Below are 12,427 nucleotides of genomic sequence, written 5' to 3' on the forward strand. Positions count from 1 at the left end.
AATAACCAAGTCCGCATTTCACATATAGCTTTTGAGAGTGTATGTGTCTCTCGTGGAGAACACACATGTTTAGGAATACTAATTGGTTTCATATTAAAAGAAAAAAAATACTAGGTTATTCCGAACTATCCATATGATTTCTAGCAAATTTTTGGTAGCAAAAGCTAGCTAGTACTGGAACATAAAATCTATAGATCGTAGATTAATCTCTAAAATTTATCGACATTACATGAAATCACGGTGTCTTAAAATATTATGTAATGAAGCTTTTTAATAAGGAACTTAGAATTCTAACTAATAAACTGGCTAGTTTCTTCCAAAAAAATAAGAATAATAACAAACTATAACCATTTGTCTACAATCAAGTGGTTCATGAAAAATAAATAAGTTTTTCATGTTTATAGGACATTTCTTTTTCAGTTAGTTGTGTTTAATTTACATGTTGTCTAGACCAATAATTCATTCTTACTACATACATTTTAGCTTTTATAGACTAGTTAGTTGTTAAACAGTTTGTTAATTAGTTAGTCGATTAATCTTCATAACAACGTATATATATATATATACCTTACACTGTACAGATACATTGAGAGAATTACTTTTACAACTTTGTCCTTTTCCTCTCGTTCCCTCTCTAACCTTCAGCTGAATCTGTAGTTGTGAAATGGTAAAAACTGAGTGTTAACTAACTACTCTAATCATCGGCCGAGTTACCGAAAAAAAAAAAACCGACTAAACTACAAAAACTGTGACAAGTTCATGTAGAGGTCAAACACATCTTCAATTGACGTACGATCTTACGCAGACCGCATATAACACATCTTCGGTGGCTTAAAGAAATTTCTATAAATCTGATATATATGTAATACTAAATGTAACTTAGTGGACATACCCCACTCGCATATTATATTGTCACCACCACCGATCGTATCACATACACTTTATATTCTCTAATACATATATCCTCTAAACTCTTAACCAAACAAAAAAGGAGCAAAAGAGAAAGTTCAAGAAAGAAAAATGATAAGGGAAGAATGTACTCCAAGTTCATCATGGTGGGAAGATGTTCAACATCATCATAATGATCATGCAAACTCCATTAGTTCGACGTCGTTTTACCACAAGAATAGTAACTCATACGCAAACGCTAGCTGTGAAGGAGACAATCTCTCGATCTCGACAGTAAACGCTTCAAATCGTTTTGACCTAACCGCTGAATCCTCCAATCATCACTCTCTCTCAGCTCCGGATCAGCCTGCGTCCTCCTCTAATGAGTTGCTCCGAGACCATGCCGTCTCTTCACATAATCATCTATGGAATCTTGCCTTCATGTAAGTATCCATAATTTTATTCATCTTCTCTACGTATGTGTTTAGCTTCTTTTAATCTGCGTTCTTACTTGCAATTTACATAACGGTTGTGATTCGAGGTCTAGTTTAACGTTTTCAGTTATAAGCTCCACTCCATTATGATATTGTCTAGTCAGTATAGCTATTTTTTTCTGTCTGTTTTACATACCTTTTTAAAATGAGTGCTTTAAAAAAAATGAATGCTTTCAGACCGGAAAAATAAAACAAAAAGCATTAGAAACAAAAGAAAGGTCTAAAAGTTGGTTTAAAAAAGCAAAATTAGTAGCTCTTTTGAATTATTGTTCCCCCGCAAATGATTTAACGTTTGATTGGTGAGGGTATGCCTATAATTTTGCACTTATGATTAACTTTTATTATTGGCCACTGGAAGATTTAGATTATCATTATTAAACAAAAAGAGATGTAGTTCATCATTAAAAATGTGTATTTGTTTAAATAAAGAACGTAAAAACGCAACCAAACAATATCATTTCGTATGCGTTTACATATTCCCAAAACTATTTTAATGAAAAAAAGTAAATGTAATGTCCTTATTTTTGAAAGTTAAAAACAGTATAGCATAGAAATAACACATAAATTCATAAATTATTTTTGAAGCCCGTAGTTATAACCTTAAGTTGTAAACATATTTTTTATACATACATTGTATGAAGTTATGGTGATTGTATATAAATGGACAGGCCTGGTAGGAGCTTAGGAGACCAAATGATGGATCAACATCATCATCATAATCACATAACAACATCTTCTAGAAATAATTCGTCATCAACATCAGAATTACCTTTTGAGCCAGTCTGCGATAACGCTAGCGGAAACGGTTGGATCTACGATACAAACCAAGGTAGGTACGATCAAATTAGTGAACGAAGGCTGTCATCAAAGCAAACGGACCTAGTAGGCAAACACTGGTCGCTTGCGCCACCGAATAATCCCGACATGAACCATAATAACCTTCATCATCACTTTGATCAGACGACAAACGACGACGTTTCTATGTTTAGACAAGCGTTGGAAGTGAAAAATGAGGAAGATCTTTGTTACAATAATGGATTGAGTGGTGGTGCTTCGTTATTCCATGATGCTATAGAAAGTTCTAGAAGTTTCCTTGATATAAGGTTAAGTAGGCCATTAACGGATATTAATCCGTCGTTTAAACCATGCTTTAAGGCCTTAAACTTGTCTGAGTTTAACAAGAAAGAGCATCAAACGACATCACTGGTACGTATACGCTTTATACTAATTCAGTTATATCATCAAATGTGATATTGTTCCGTAAAACCACTTAAAGTTACACAAATCATTTCTTAACATAAAATTTGTGAGATTTAAAATTTAGCTTGTTTATTAATCTTTTTTCCTTTTGCTGCTTTAGTGCTATTTGCTTCTTTTTCTTAGCGTAGAACCTTTTCATTCCTCGCATACCTCATTCAACTCCAAAAATTAATTTAACATTTATTCCACCATGCATTATGCTAAATTGCCAATTAGAGTCTATGCAACGCACCAACGCTAAACACGAACTTGGAAGCTATTTTTGCAGGCAGCTGTGAGGTTGGGAACAACAAACGCCGGCAAGAAGAAAAGATGTGATGAAGTTTCCGATGAGGTCTCAAAGAAGGCCAAGTGCGGCGGTGGCTCTACACTCTCGCCGGAGAAGGTAATCTCTACATGATATAATTAATTATGTTTATGTGTGCACATAAATATAGAATAAATACGTATACTTTTTTGTTAATGCCAAAAATAGTGAATTTTGTTTTGGGTTGTCTAAAACAACAAGTAATTAATCTACTTCAAGAGTAATTACATGTAGACAAAAAATGACTTTGAGTGTTAGTTTTCTTTTATAAGAATCGTTAAAATTATCGGTTCATTGATAAATATTGAAACATATACAGGGGCAGAGGTAGTATACGATGAACGGGGTCACATGACCCCTACTACTAATTTTTATTTTTCTTAAATAACTTAGTAAATTTAATCAAAATATTTTAAATTTAGTGGTAAAAATAAAAAGTTGTCCCCAACTAAATTTTTTTTTTCTTAATCATAAAATTATGTTTCTCACTAAAATTTTTTTCTAGATCCGCCACTGAACATATATACTAAACTAAACAGTAATTATTTTCTCTACCATGTTTGCCAAAAATATAAATTAACGATTTTCTTATGGAATATTTGTTTGCATGAAACTATTGGATAAATATATATAAAATCGTTACTTTATTTTTTTCTGAAAAATAATGGCAGGAGTTACCGAAAGCTAAGCTTCGAGACAAGATCACGACTCTCCAGCAAATTGTGTCTCCCTTTGGAAAGGTACTACAAAAGGGCCGTATTCTTTTTTGTCTTTTTAGTTTCTATTAATTTCTTATATATAATCTCCTTAATTTAACGATCCTCTCGATAATACAAGGAAGAAAATCAAATATTTTGTTTGAAAACGTTTCAGACGGATACTGCTTCTGTGCTTCAAGAGGCCATCACTTACATAAATTTCTATCAAGAGCAAGTAAAGGTAAAATGCTTTATATATAAACGATAAAAATTACGGAAAACAATGATTGTTCCATACATACGACAGCCTTTAATTGAGTATCCTAATTAATAGTTTGATTGGTGTAATTTTTACGATCATGCAGCTGCTAAGCACTCCCTATATGAAGAACTCATCAATCAAGGTAACGGTTTTAGGAGAAAAAATGTGCGGATTTTTAATTAAATATGATTTTCATCAACTATTTTAATTATGACGATAATCATATGCTGGTTTTAGGATCCATGGGGAGGATGGGACAGAGAAGATCACAACAAAAGAGGACAAAAACATCTGGACCTAAAGAGTAGAGGGCTTTGTTTGGTTCCTATTTCTTGCACCCCAATTGCATACCGCGATAACAGTGCAACTGACTACTGGAGTCCCTCGTATAGAGGTTCTTTGTATCGTTGATCTTATCAGCAAAATCAACTGGCATAGATAGAAAGTGTGTAGAGAAAACGATTTGATTAGTAATAAACCATCCGAACCATCGTTGATTCTGCAGTGGAGCAAGCAGTATAAGGGAAGAGATGTATACGTATATTAGATACTAATCATTGGGATCATGGTCTATGATGTGCAGTTGTTCCAGATATAACCTTAAACATTGTGATATGGACCTCTATATAGACTACAATCATAACGGGGTTTGATTAATTAGGTATACAGCAATGCATTATACAAGACTAGTTTCTTAATGCATATTCCTTGAATTTAACCATATGTCTAAGTGTCTAACCATTCGAATGTTTTACGTACGTAGCAAAGTCCAATGTGTTTTAACAAAAGTTACCTTCAAATTGAAAAGCTTAAAATTAACTTTAGTATTCTACGTTTCTATTTTTTTTGTTTTATCTTTGCATCATTTATATGTTTTTTATTTGGTTTTAAAGGGATAAAACAAATTCGATGCCACAATTTAGTAAATGGGCTTCAAATGGGATAACAAATTGGATTCTTATATTATTGGGCCAACAATTCTTAGATGAGCAATGCCTCTACTCACTATACACACAAATGTGTAGGAGAGACGTTAACTTTCTAGAAAATCGAAAACCTGACCACATACTAGTGTAATTTATGTATTTAATCTTAAATACTTCAGTTAACTAAGAAATTAAGCAATCTTTAAAAAAAACTTATTTTTTTATAACCTGTTAGTGATTACTGGGATCTTAAATTCAAAATCACAATTACTAATTAATGCAAAATTTAAAATAATTGATTATAACAAACTTAATTTTGTCTAACAAAGTTTTAATTTTCTTAGATGACTTAAAGATAGTTGAATCAGCTTTTATAAACTAAGTTAATTAAGCTTTATAAAGACTTCTAATCAATTACGTAATAATAAAAAAAAAACATATAAAAAATTAAAGGTGCTTTTTTTTAATTACTAAAAAAAAAAGGGCCAAAGTCTGTAATCCTCAAAACCCAAAATCACAGTATCTAATATTAGTTTTGTTTCAAACGTTAATAATTCAATAAACATATTTATTAAGTTCAGTAGACGTGTATGATCGAGTAGTTTTACATCGGTTTGCTTGTTGAACAAAACAAATTGGTTGCATCACCTTTGATAGTAGTAAAATATTAATAACGAGTTTGCGTGAACACGGAACATACTTGCAATGTTGATTGATAACTTTTTATCGCAGGGGAAAAAAGTATGATCAGTATTTTTATATGGTTTTTATCGCTGCGATACAAAGTATACTGTGTTAACTCTTCTTTGAAGAGCAGATTCCAACCTTGCTAAAATTTAAAAGTTACAAAAAAATATATAGTCAGTTTTTAATATGGTTTTTACATCGACTTTTTACATCTTTTAACTATTCTCTACCTTGACGGCCAAAAATACACTACATATATATTCAATACCCAATTACCATTTTTTCTTTGTTTTTGTTTGTGAAACACTTTTTTTTTGGTTAAAAGGCTTATCGTGCAACACCATTTCTAACCGTTAAATTTCTTACCGCTTTAAACTATCAATCGAACTTATTACTTAATGTTTAATTGTTGTGGTTCACATTTATTTAATATATTTTGCCGAAAAGACAATTGGTACTTAAAGATTAACAAACGTTCATAAACTTGCGATTTTGATTCGGCATTTAGGTAAGATTAATAATTAAGGGTTCACATGATTTCCGTATACATTGTTACTAAAACTAATTGTTATAACCAAAAAGGGGATGAACCTCCCAGCCGGTCTCCCGACAACTGCAGAATAATTATGCACTTCGCTTCATTCGATACATTATAAAACAATGCATATTATCTGCAGTAATATATTATGGAAATAAATCTGTAGTGGTCAAATGATATAAGTTTTGATATGTGAAGTAGGTCAATTTCATAGATTAGCCAAAGCTCAATCTAGTATCATATCAATTTGTTACTAATATATCTGATAAACTTATTTTATGAATACCTTGATATTAGAAAAATAATGCAATCTTGCATTGCAATGGAAAACAATCTAGTTTTTTTATGACTGTGAGGTTATAGGATTAAAGGTCCAGACATCTTCAGCGAGGTCAAAATCATGTAATTTTGAACTTCTTTGAAGAGCAGCTTCCAACGTAAATAGAATTTGTAACCTTCAGATTTCTTATGAAATTAGTAATCCAGAAGTTTAACCACTAATTTATTATAGAAAATAAATTAAACTGATTAATGTTTGAAAGAAGAATTTATCAAAGAACCAAAACAAGACTCACGTATGTGATAAAATAAATAAAAAATTGCTCAGATCACTACCACTTCATCATGTCAACAACCATTTCTAACTTTTTTTTAATATACAAAAGATTACTACAATCTAATCACACCCGAACAATTTTGGATATAATATTATATATAAGTATGTATATATCCACTCTGCAGGGTATTTATTTAAGTATAATTATTTAGTTATTTGACAAAGAAATCTGCTAGGAAGTGTGTGTAGTGAGAAGAAAGAGATAATAATGTGGCAACCGGACAAACTAACTCAGATATTCCCACTAATAATCAGATGCAAGCCAAAACCAAATGAATAAAAAACTATGACTGCCAATATTCAGGAGTCAATTATATACGAAGGTATCTATAGGCGGGAATATACACGTATGATTAAACTTTCTTTACACATATAATCAAAATATTATGGTTCTCGAAATTTTGGATTAACACTTTCATATAGCAAAAAGAAAAATATTATTCAAGATTGAGACATAGAAAGAGAGAAAAGAAAAAAGAAAAAAAAAACAGAAATCAGAAAGCATTAAGAAAAAATCGAGGTAAGGAGAAGAGTACTAAAATGCTTTAAAAAAAAGGAGCAGCACTCTTGCCAAGGCCAACGTCTCTGCCATCCATACTCTCTTGTATTCTCTTCTTCTCTTATTCTTAGTTATTATATTACTTTTATAATATATTACATATTAATTTAAGAAACATTTTTACAATATACTTGTACGAGTCCAACAAATCTTTTCTTGTCAAAATCAGTGTATCATATATGCATGCATTCGCTCTTGCGACTGGTAAATTCAAGGCAAACAAAAACCACTGTGTTGTTTGTAGAGTTCAAGCTCATAATTTTGTTTACCTAAGAAATAAATAAATACGGAATTACAAAAGTCTCGCTGACATATTTCATAATTAATCATATGTGGAAGGTTAATCTGTTTTTTTTTTTTGACTGAGTGGAAGGTTAATCTGTTTCAATTGCTTTTCTTTGTTTACATTCGTATATAGAATTGAAATTTAGTACAGAGCTTTTGTAGATTTGTTGGAATCAAATCGATATTTTATGCCTTACGTACCAAACTGTCGAGTTTTTTTTTTTCTTTTGTGAGCTATCTGTCACTCTTTGGATTTGATTTATGACAAAAACAGTAAAAAAATTTGAGCGATAATGTAATCATTAGAAAATATAAGAAATTATTGTAAGAAAATAGTGATATACAAAAAAAGTGACATACAATATAGATCGGTTATATCGTTCTTGGTAGTATTAATTATTTACGGCCTATTTATGAGATAACCATACTAGTTTTACACCTTTTACCACAATTATAAATGTTATCAATCACACCCATTGGAATTTTAGCATGCCCTAGGATTAAGTCGTGCATGAAATTATTTATTTGTGATATCAAAATTTATGATAAACTATCACTCCATTTGTAATAGTATGGTCAGAGTCAGTCGCAACATAATTATGATTAAATTATTACTCCATAGTCCATATTATCAATTCACCATATCTTTACCCATTTATATGATACATATATCTTATAAATTTTCACTCCAATTTTATATTTAGTCAACATCTACATATAGAAATAGTAAATATGGAGTGATAATTTAAGTAGTTATGCTATAAATGATCATAAATGTTATAAATAGATGATCTATGGCTTTTGAAAATGTGAATCCTAAAACTCTGTTTTATTTTGTAGGTTCTAGGTTGAAGGAAGGGAAACATGAGCCATGAGTCACAATGTCACATATCCGGAAAAAGGTAAATTAACCTTAGAGATCCCTCCAAACAAACTAATCCTCTGGGACACTTGTCCTTACATATCCTAATAAAATAATAAATGCACACAAACAGAAGAAAAAATTAGGAGATATACATCAGTAATTTTTTTTAAATTTTTTTATCTTTAGAAGAAAGTTTCAAAAGAAAAAAAGGTAACCCCCTCGTGAAGATCTCAGTCCAATCCTTTTGTTCCATGTAATGGTAAATAACAAAACTTTCGAGTTTCGAATTAAGTTATATTATGTTTTTTGCCCAATGGAAATTCCTGAACTAAAAAGTTTTTATATAATTCTCTTCTCTATTTGATTAATGACATTTTGTCACACTCACATCTCTCTCCTCTCCTCTCTCTTTCTCTCTCTCAAAAATTTGATCTTTCGCCAATGGAGAAAAGATTTGATCTTTCTGGGAACATTTCGTTTTCTCAATAAAAGACATTCGCTCTCTCTCTCACCCCCAACGCTTTCTCTCTCTATACGTAGCGACAATAATTCTGAAACCTCCTCTACATAACAAAAACCAATATATATACATACATACACACGTATACAAAAACAATCCACACATTATTATATAAACATTTACACTCTTCTTCTTCACACTCTCTCCAAACTAAAAACAAACCTCTCAAACAATCAAAATCTCAATCTCTCAGGGAAATTTCTTCTTCTTTCTTCTTCCACCAGAATAGGGTTCTTTGAAATTGAGGAAATTTCAGTATACAAATAGTAAAATTGAAAAAAAAATGGTGAGAGAAGGTCACGAGAATAAAGAGGAGGAGATGATGATGATGGTGGCTACAAAACCTGCATGGCTTGAAGGATTAATGGCGGAAACTTTCTTCTCGAGCTGTGGGGTCCACGAGAGTCGCCGTAAAAGCGAGAAGAACGTCTTCTGCTTGCTCTGTTGTCTCAGTGTTTGTCCTCACTGTCTCCCTTCACATCGCTCTCATCCTCTTCTTCAGGTAATAAACTTAACTCCTCAATTTAGAGACTTTCACAATTTTTCAAAATTGAAATATTAAGTTTGTTTTTTTCGTTTCATTCGTCGTCAAATTCTATGATTCAAGGTGTTTTTTTTCGGAGAATTTTCGATGACCCATGATTTGATTCTGTGACAATTTCAATACCCATGTTTTTTATTCTTGATTTTTTTTTTGTTGCGATTTCTTATCGCGATAGAAACCTTACTTACACCTATACAAACAACAATCACTGTGTGTACGTATGTTTTCTGTTAACTCGATTTCTCTCTCTCTCTATATATATATATATATATATCTCATGAGTCATGAGAGATGTTTGGATTGTAGCGAATTCTGTACTTACACCCTTGTATATATATATAATCGCACACGTTAGCAATTTATCATATTTAACCATAAACCCATAAATTTTTTCAAAAGCCTTTTTTGTTTACTTTAAAAAAAAATTTAAGGATTTTGTTTCTCTGTGCAATTAATATGTTACTTCAATTCACATGCTTCTACTTATGCTTTAAATTTGTTCTCCAACATCTTTTCAAAATTTTAAATGCAAATTATAGAGCTTTTGGAAATAGTACTATGAGATCTTTTTTATATATATATTTTAGATGGACCTTTCATTATCATAAACTTTTTCTTCTCCCAAAAATTATATTTTTTTACATGTTCATCTTCTCAAAAGAGCCTATAAAGTCATCTACCTAAATTTCTCTTCATTTTTACATTTAATTGCGCATATTAAACCCTTTAGTCTAAATTTGATTCAGTTGTTCTAAACATATGATTATTTCTACAATTATGCTGAGAATTGTAGAGGTTTGAAGGCAAAATCCAAAATGTATAAACTCATATAAATTCACATGTATCATGTATGTATATATATCATTGATAGTATTGGACTTGAATTGTCTATTGTTTGGACTTGGTTTGTTTCTATATATAGTATGTATCTTTTTCTCATCTTTTATTTATTCATTCTCTTTTCAAATTTGCTTGGTTCCTTTAAATTTATTGTCTTCTCTGATCAACTTCTCTTGAGCTGTTGCTTTCAAAGAAAATAAAAGCTTTGACCAAATTCCTTTTCCTTCACTTCCATTTACTTCTTTCCACAGTTTTTGTTTATATTTTAATCCTCCACTATTTCCCAAAAACATTATTGGTGCAAATCCAAAAACCATGGCTCTAATTATAAGATTCAGGAATAATTTATTATTTTACTTTTGGATAAGAATTTTGCTAGAACTTTTATATTCTTTTTAGCTACCTTTTTGTGCTTCAGGTAAGAAAATGAGAAAGTTTTTTGAAGCAATTATGAATGTTATATCCCATTAGTTATATTCTATCTATTAAATCTTTTGGTTTATGAATTGGCAGGTGAGAAGATACGTATACCACGACGTCGTTCGGCTAAGTGATCTTGAGAAGCTCATAGATTGTTCATATATTCAGGTGAATCATATACTCTTTTGAAGCTTTTAATTTTAGCTTTAATTTATTACTGATTAAAAATCTGTATATTCAGCCATATACAATTAATGGAGCCAAAGTGATATTCATAAACCAAAGACCACAGTCAAGAGCTAAGGTCTCTTCAAATGTTTGCTTCACTTGTGATAGAATCCTCCAAGAACCGTTCCACTTTTGCTCCCTCTCTTGCAAGGTCTAATTTCAATTAATGCACATATTCTTTTCGAAATAATTTAATTTTAAATTGAGTGTTAGAAGTTTTGAACCCTAAGTAATTGAACTTAAAAGTTTTGATTTGTACTAGTGTCTTCCTTACTAGTGAAAAAATGGAAATTTAGTTATAAGTTGTTGACATAGTTGACCATGAATGATAATGTGAGACCCATTTATTCTTGAGATTCACTTGTTGATTGTTTTTATTCTAGTAAAATGAAAAATGAAAATAGAATAGAATGATTGCTTCAACTTTTAACCATATGACAGGTTTTTTTTAAGAAAACAAATCATTACTCTAAAGATGAAAAAACAAAACTTTGGAAAACAGCTGTTTTTCCATTATTTATAATATGTTCTATTTTTTCCTGGGATTATGTGTTACATTTGTTTAATCTTCTTTAACACATGTGAAAAGTACAAAGTGAGCACTTTCCTAGGTTATAAAGCTATCATGTCCAATATTAGCCATATCTGTTACTATTATACAAAATGTTACAAATTAATTAAAACTTTGGAGATATAATATTTTGTGTAGGTGGATTACTTAGTATATCAAGGAGATGATTTATCAAGCATTCTTTTTAGAATTGATGAATCGGATTTTACGTTTTCAAGTTTGAGAATGGACGGACACGATCAGCTCGGAGAGATATCGACGATGGAGGATGATGCCGAGGATATAATGGTAATTTCAGATCAGTCGGAGCATGGTACCAATAGTAATAATTTAAAAGAGAAGAAGAAGAAGAAAGAGAGCAATTACTTGCGTGGGATGGTTCTTTCACTTGGTAGCAGAAGAAAAGGTGCTCCTCATAGGGCTCCTTTATCATAATTAAATACAATAAATCATAGGCAAAAAATATATATCATATATATATATATATAAATAAGCATTCTATATATATGTGTGTATCGTATTTCTTTTATTAGGTATATCTTGTAACAGGTACGATAAAATAATTAGTACTCTTTTTATCACCAAAATGTGTTTGCTTTTATCATGGGTTATTTATTTATTTTTTAAGTTTTTTTCTTTTGTGGTAATGTGAAAACGATTTTTACTTTTATTTGATGATAAATTATTGGTCCCTTCATGAATAAAAACTGTGTATATAATCATCATGTGGTACTTTATAATAGTATATTAAGTAATTAAAATATCGAGTATTAAAAAAGTGGACTCGTAGTTTGGGTAATTTTCATTGGGAGATGGAAGAGACGACGACAGGTTTTCACGGGGACAGCTGAAAAGTCTCGGCTGCGTCATGAATTACACCAACACCGTTTGTTTTAGGGACCCTTTGTTTTAATACTTT

General features: G+C 30.8%; 2 protein-coding genes across 3 annotated transcripts; both read left to right on the top strand.

The window, feature by feature from the left end:
• The first annotated feature begins 927 nt into the window (after positions 1-927).
• On the top strand, positions 928-4,358 carry LOC18991970 (transcription factor bHLH111). 2 transcript variants are annotated; one of them, XM_024153069.1, is made up of 7 exons: positions 928-1,331; positions 2,051-2,588; positions 2,899-3,027; positions 3,621-3,689; positions 3,823-3,888; positions 4,013-4,051; positions 4,147-4,358. In XM_024153069.1, the coding sequence occupies exons 1-7, from the start codon at positions 1,021-1,023 to the stop codon at positions 4,318-4,320; spliced, it is 1,326 nt and encodes a 441-aa protein (XP_024008837.1). In that variant the 5' UTR covers positions 928-1,020; the 3' UTR covers positions 4,321-4,358. The 2 variants fall into 2 exon arrangements, with proteins under 2 accessions (XP_024008837.1, XP_006415377.1); XM_006415314.2 differs by having other exon boundaries at positions 2,911-3,027.
• Positions 4,359-9,023: 4,665 nt separating this feature from the next.
• LOC18991971 lies at positions 9,024-12,079 on the top strand. Its single transcript, XM_006415315.2, has 4 exons — positions 9,024-9,407; positions 10,803-10,877; positions 10,951-11,088; positions 11,647-12,079. The coding sequence occupies exons 1-4, from the start codon at positions 9,189-9,191 to the stop codon at positions 11,941-11,943; spliced, it is 729 nt and encodes a 242-aa protein (XP_006415378.1). The 5' UTR covers positions 9,024-9,188; the 3' UTR covers positions 11,944-12,079.
• Positions 12,080-12,427: the final 348 nt, after the last annotated feature.

This window comes from Eutrema salsugineum, unplaced genomic scaffold, assembly GCF_000478725.1.
Source record: "Eutrema salsugineum unplaced genomic scaffold, Eutsalg1_0 scaffold_5, whole genome shotgun sequence".
NCBI classification, from domain to species: domain Eukaryota; kingdom Viridiplantae; phylum Streptophyta; class Magnoliopsida; order Brassicales; family Brassicaceae; genus Eutrema; species Eutrema salsugineum.

Bases quoted from the DNA above. Each gene is read 5' to 3' on its own strand.
- LOC18991970 (XM_024153069.1), top strand. From the start codon at position 1,021: ATGATAAGGGAAGAATGTACTCCAAGTTCATCATGGTGGGAAGATGTT. The intron at 1,332-2,050 runs GTAAGTATCCAT...ATAAATGGACAG, and splicing joins CTATGGAATCTTGCCTTCAT to GCCTGGTAGGAGCTTAGGAG. The intron at 4,052-4,146 runs GTAACGGTTTTA...TGCTGGTTTTAG, and splicing joins TGAAGAACTCATCAATCAAG to GATCCATGGGGAGGATGGGA.
- LOC18991971 (XM_006415315.2), top strand. From the start codon at position 9,189: ATGGTGAGAGAAGGTCACGAGAATAAAGAGGAGGAGATGATGATGATG. The intron at 9,408-10,802 runs GTAATAAACTTA...ATGAATTGGCAG, and splicing joins GCTCTCATCCTCTTCTTCAG to GTGAGAAGATACGTATACCA. The intron at 10,878-10,950 runs GTGAATCATATA...CTGTATATTCAG, and splicing joins TAGATTGTTCATATATTCAG to CCATATACAATTAATGGAGC.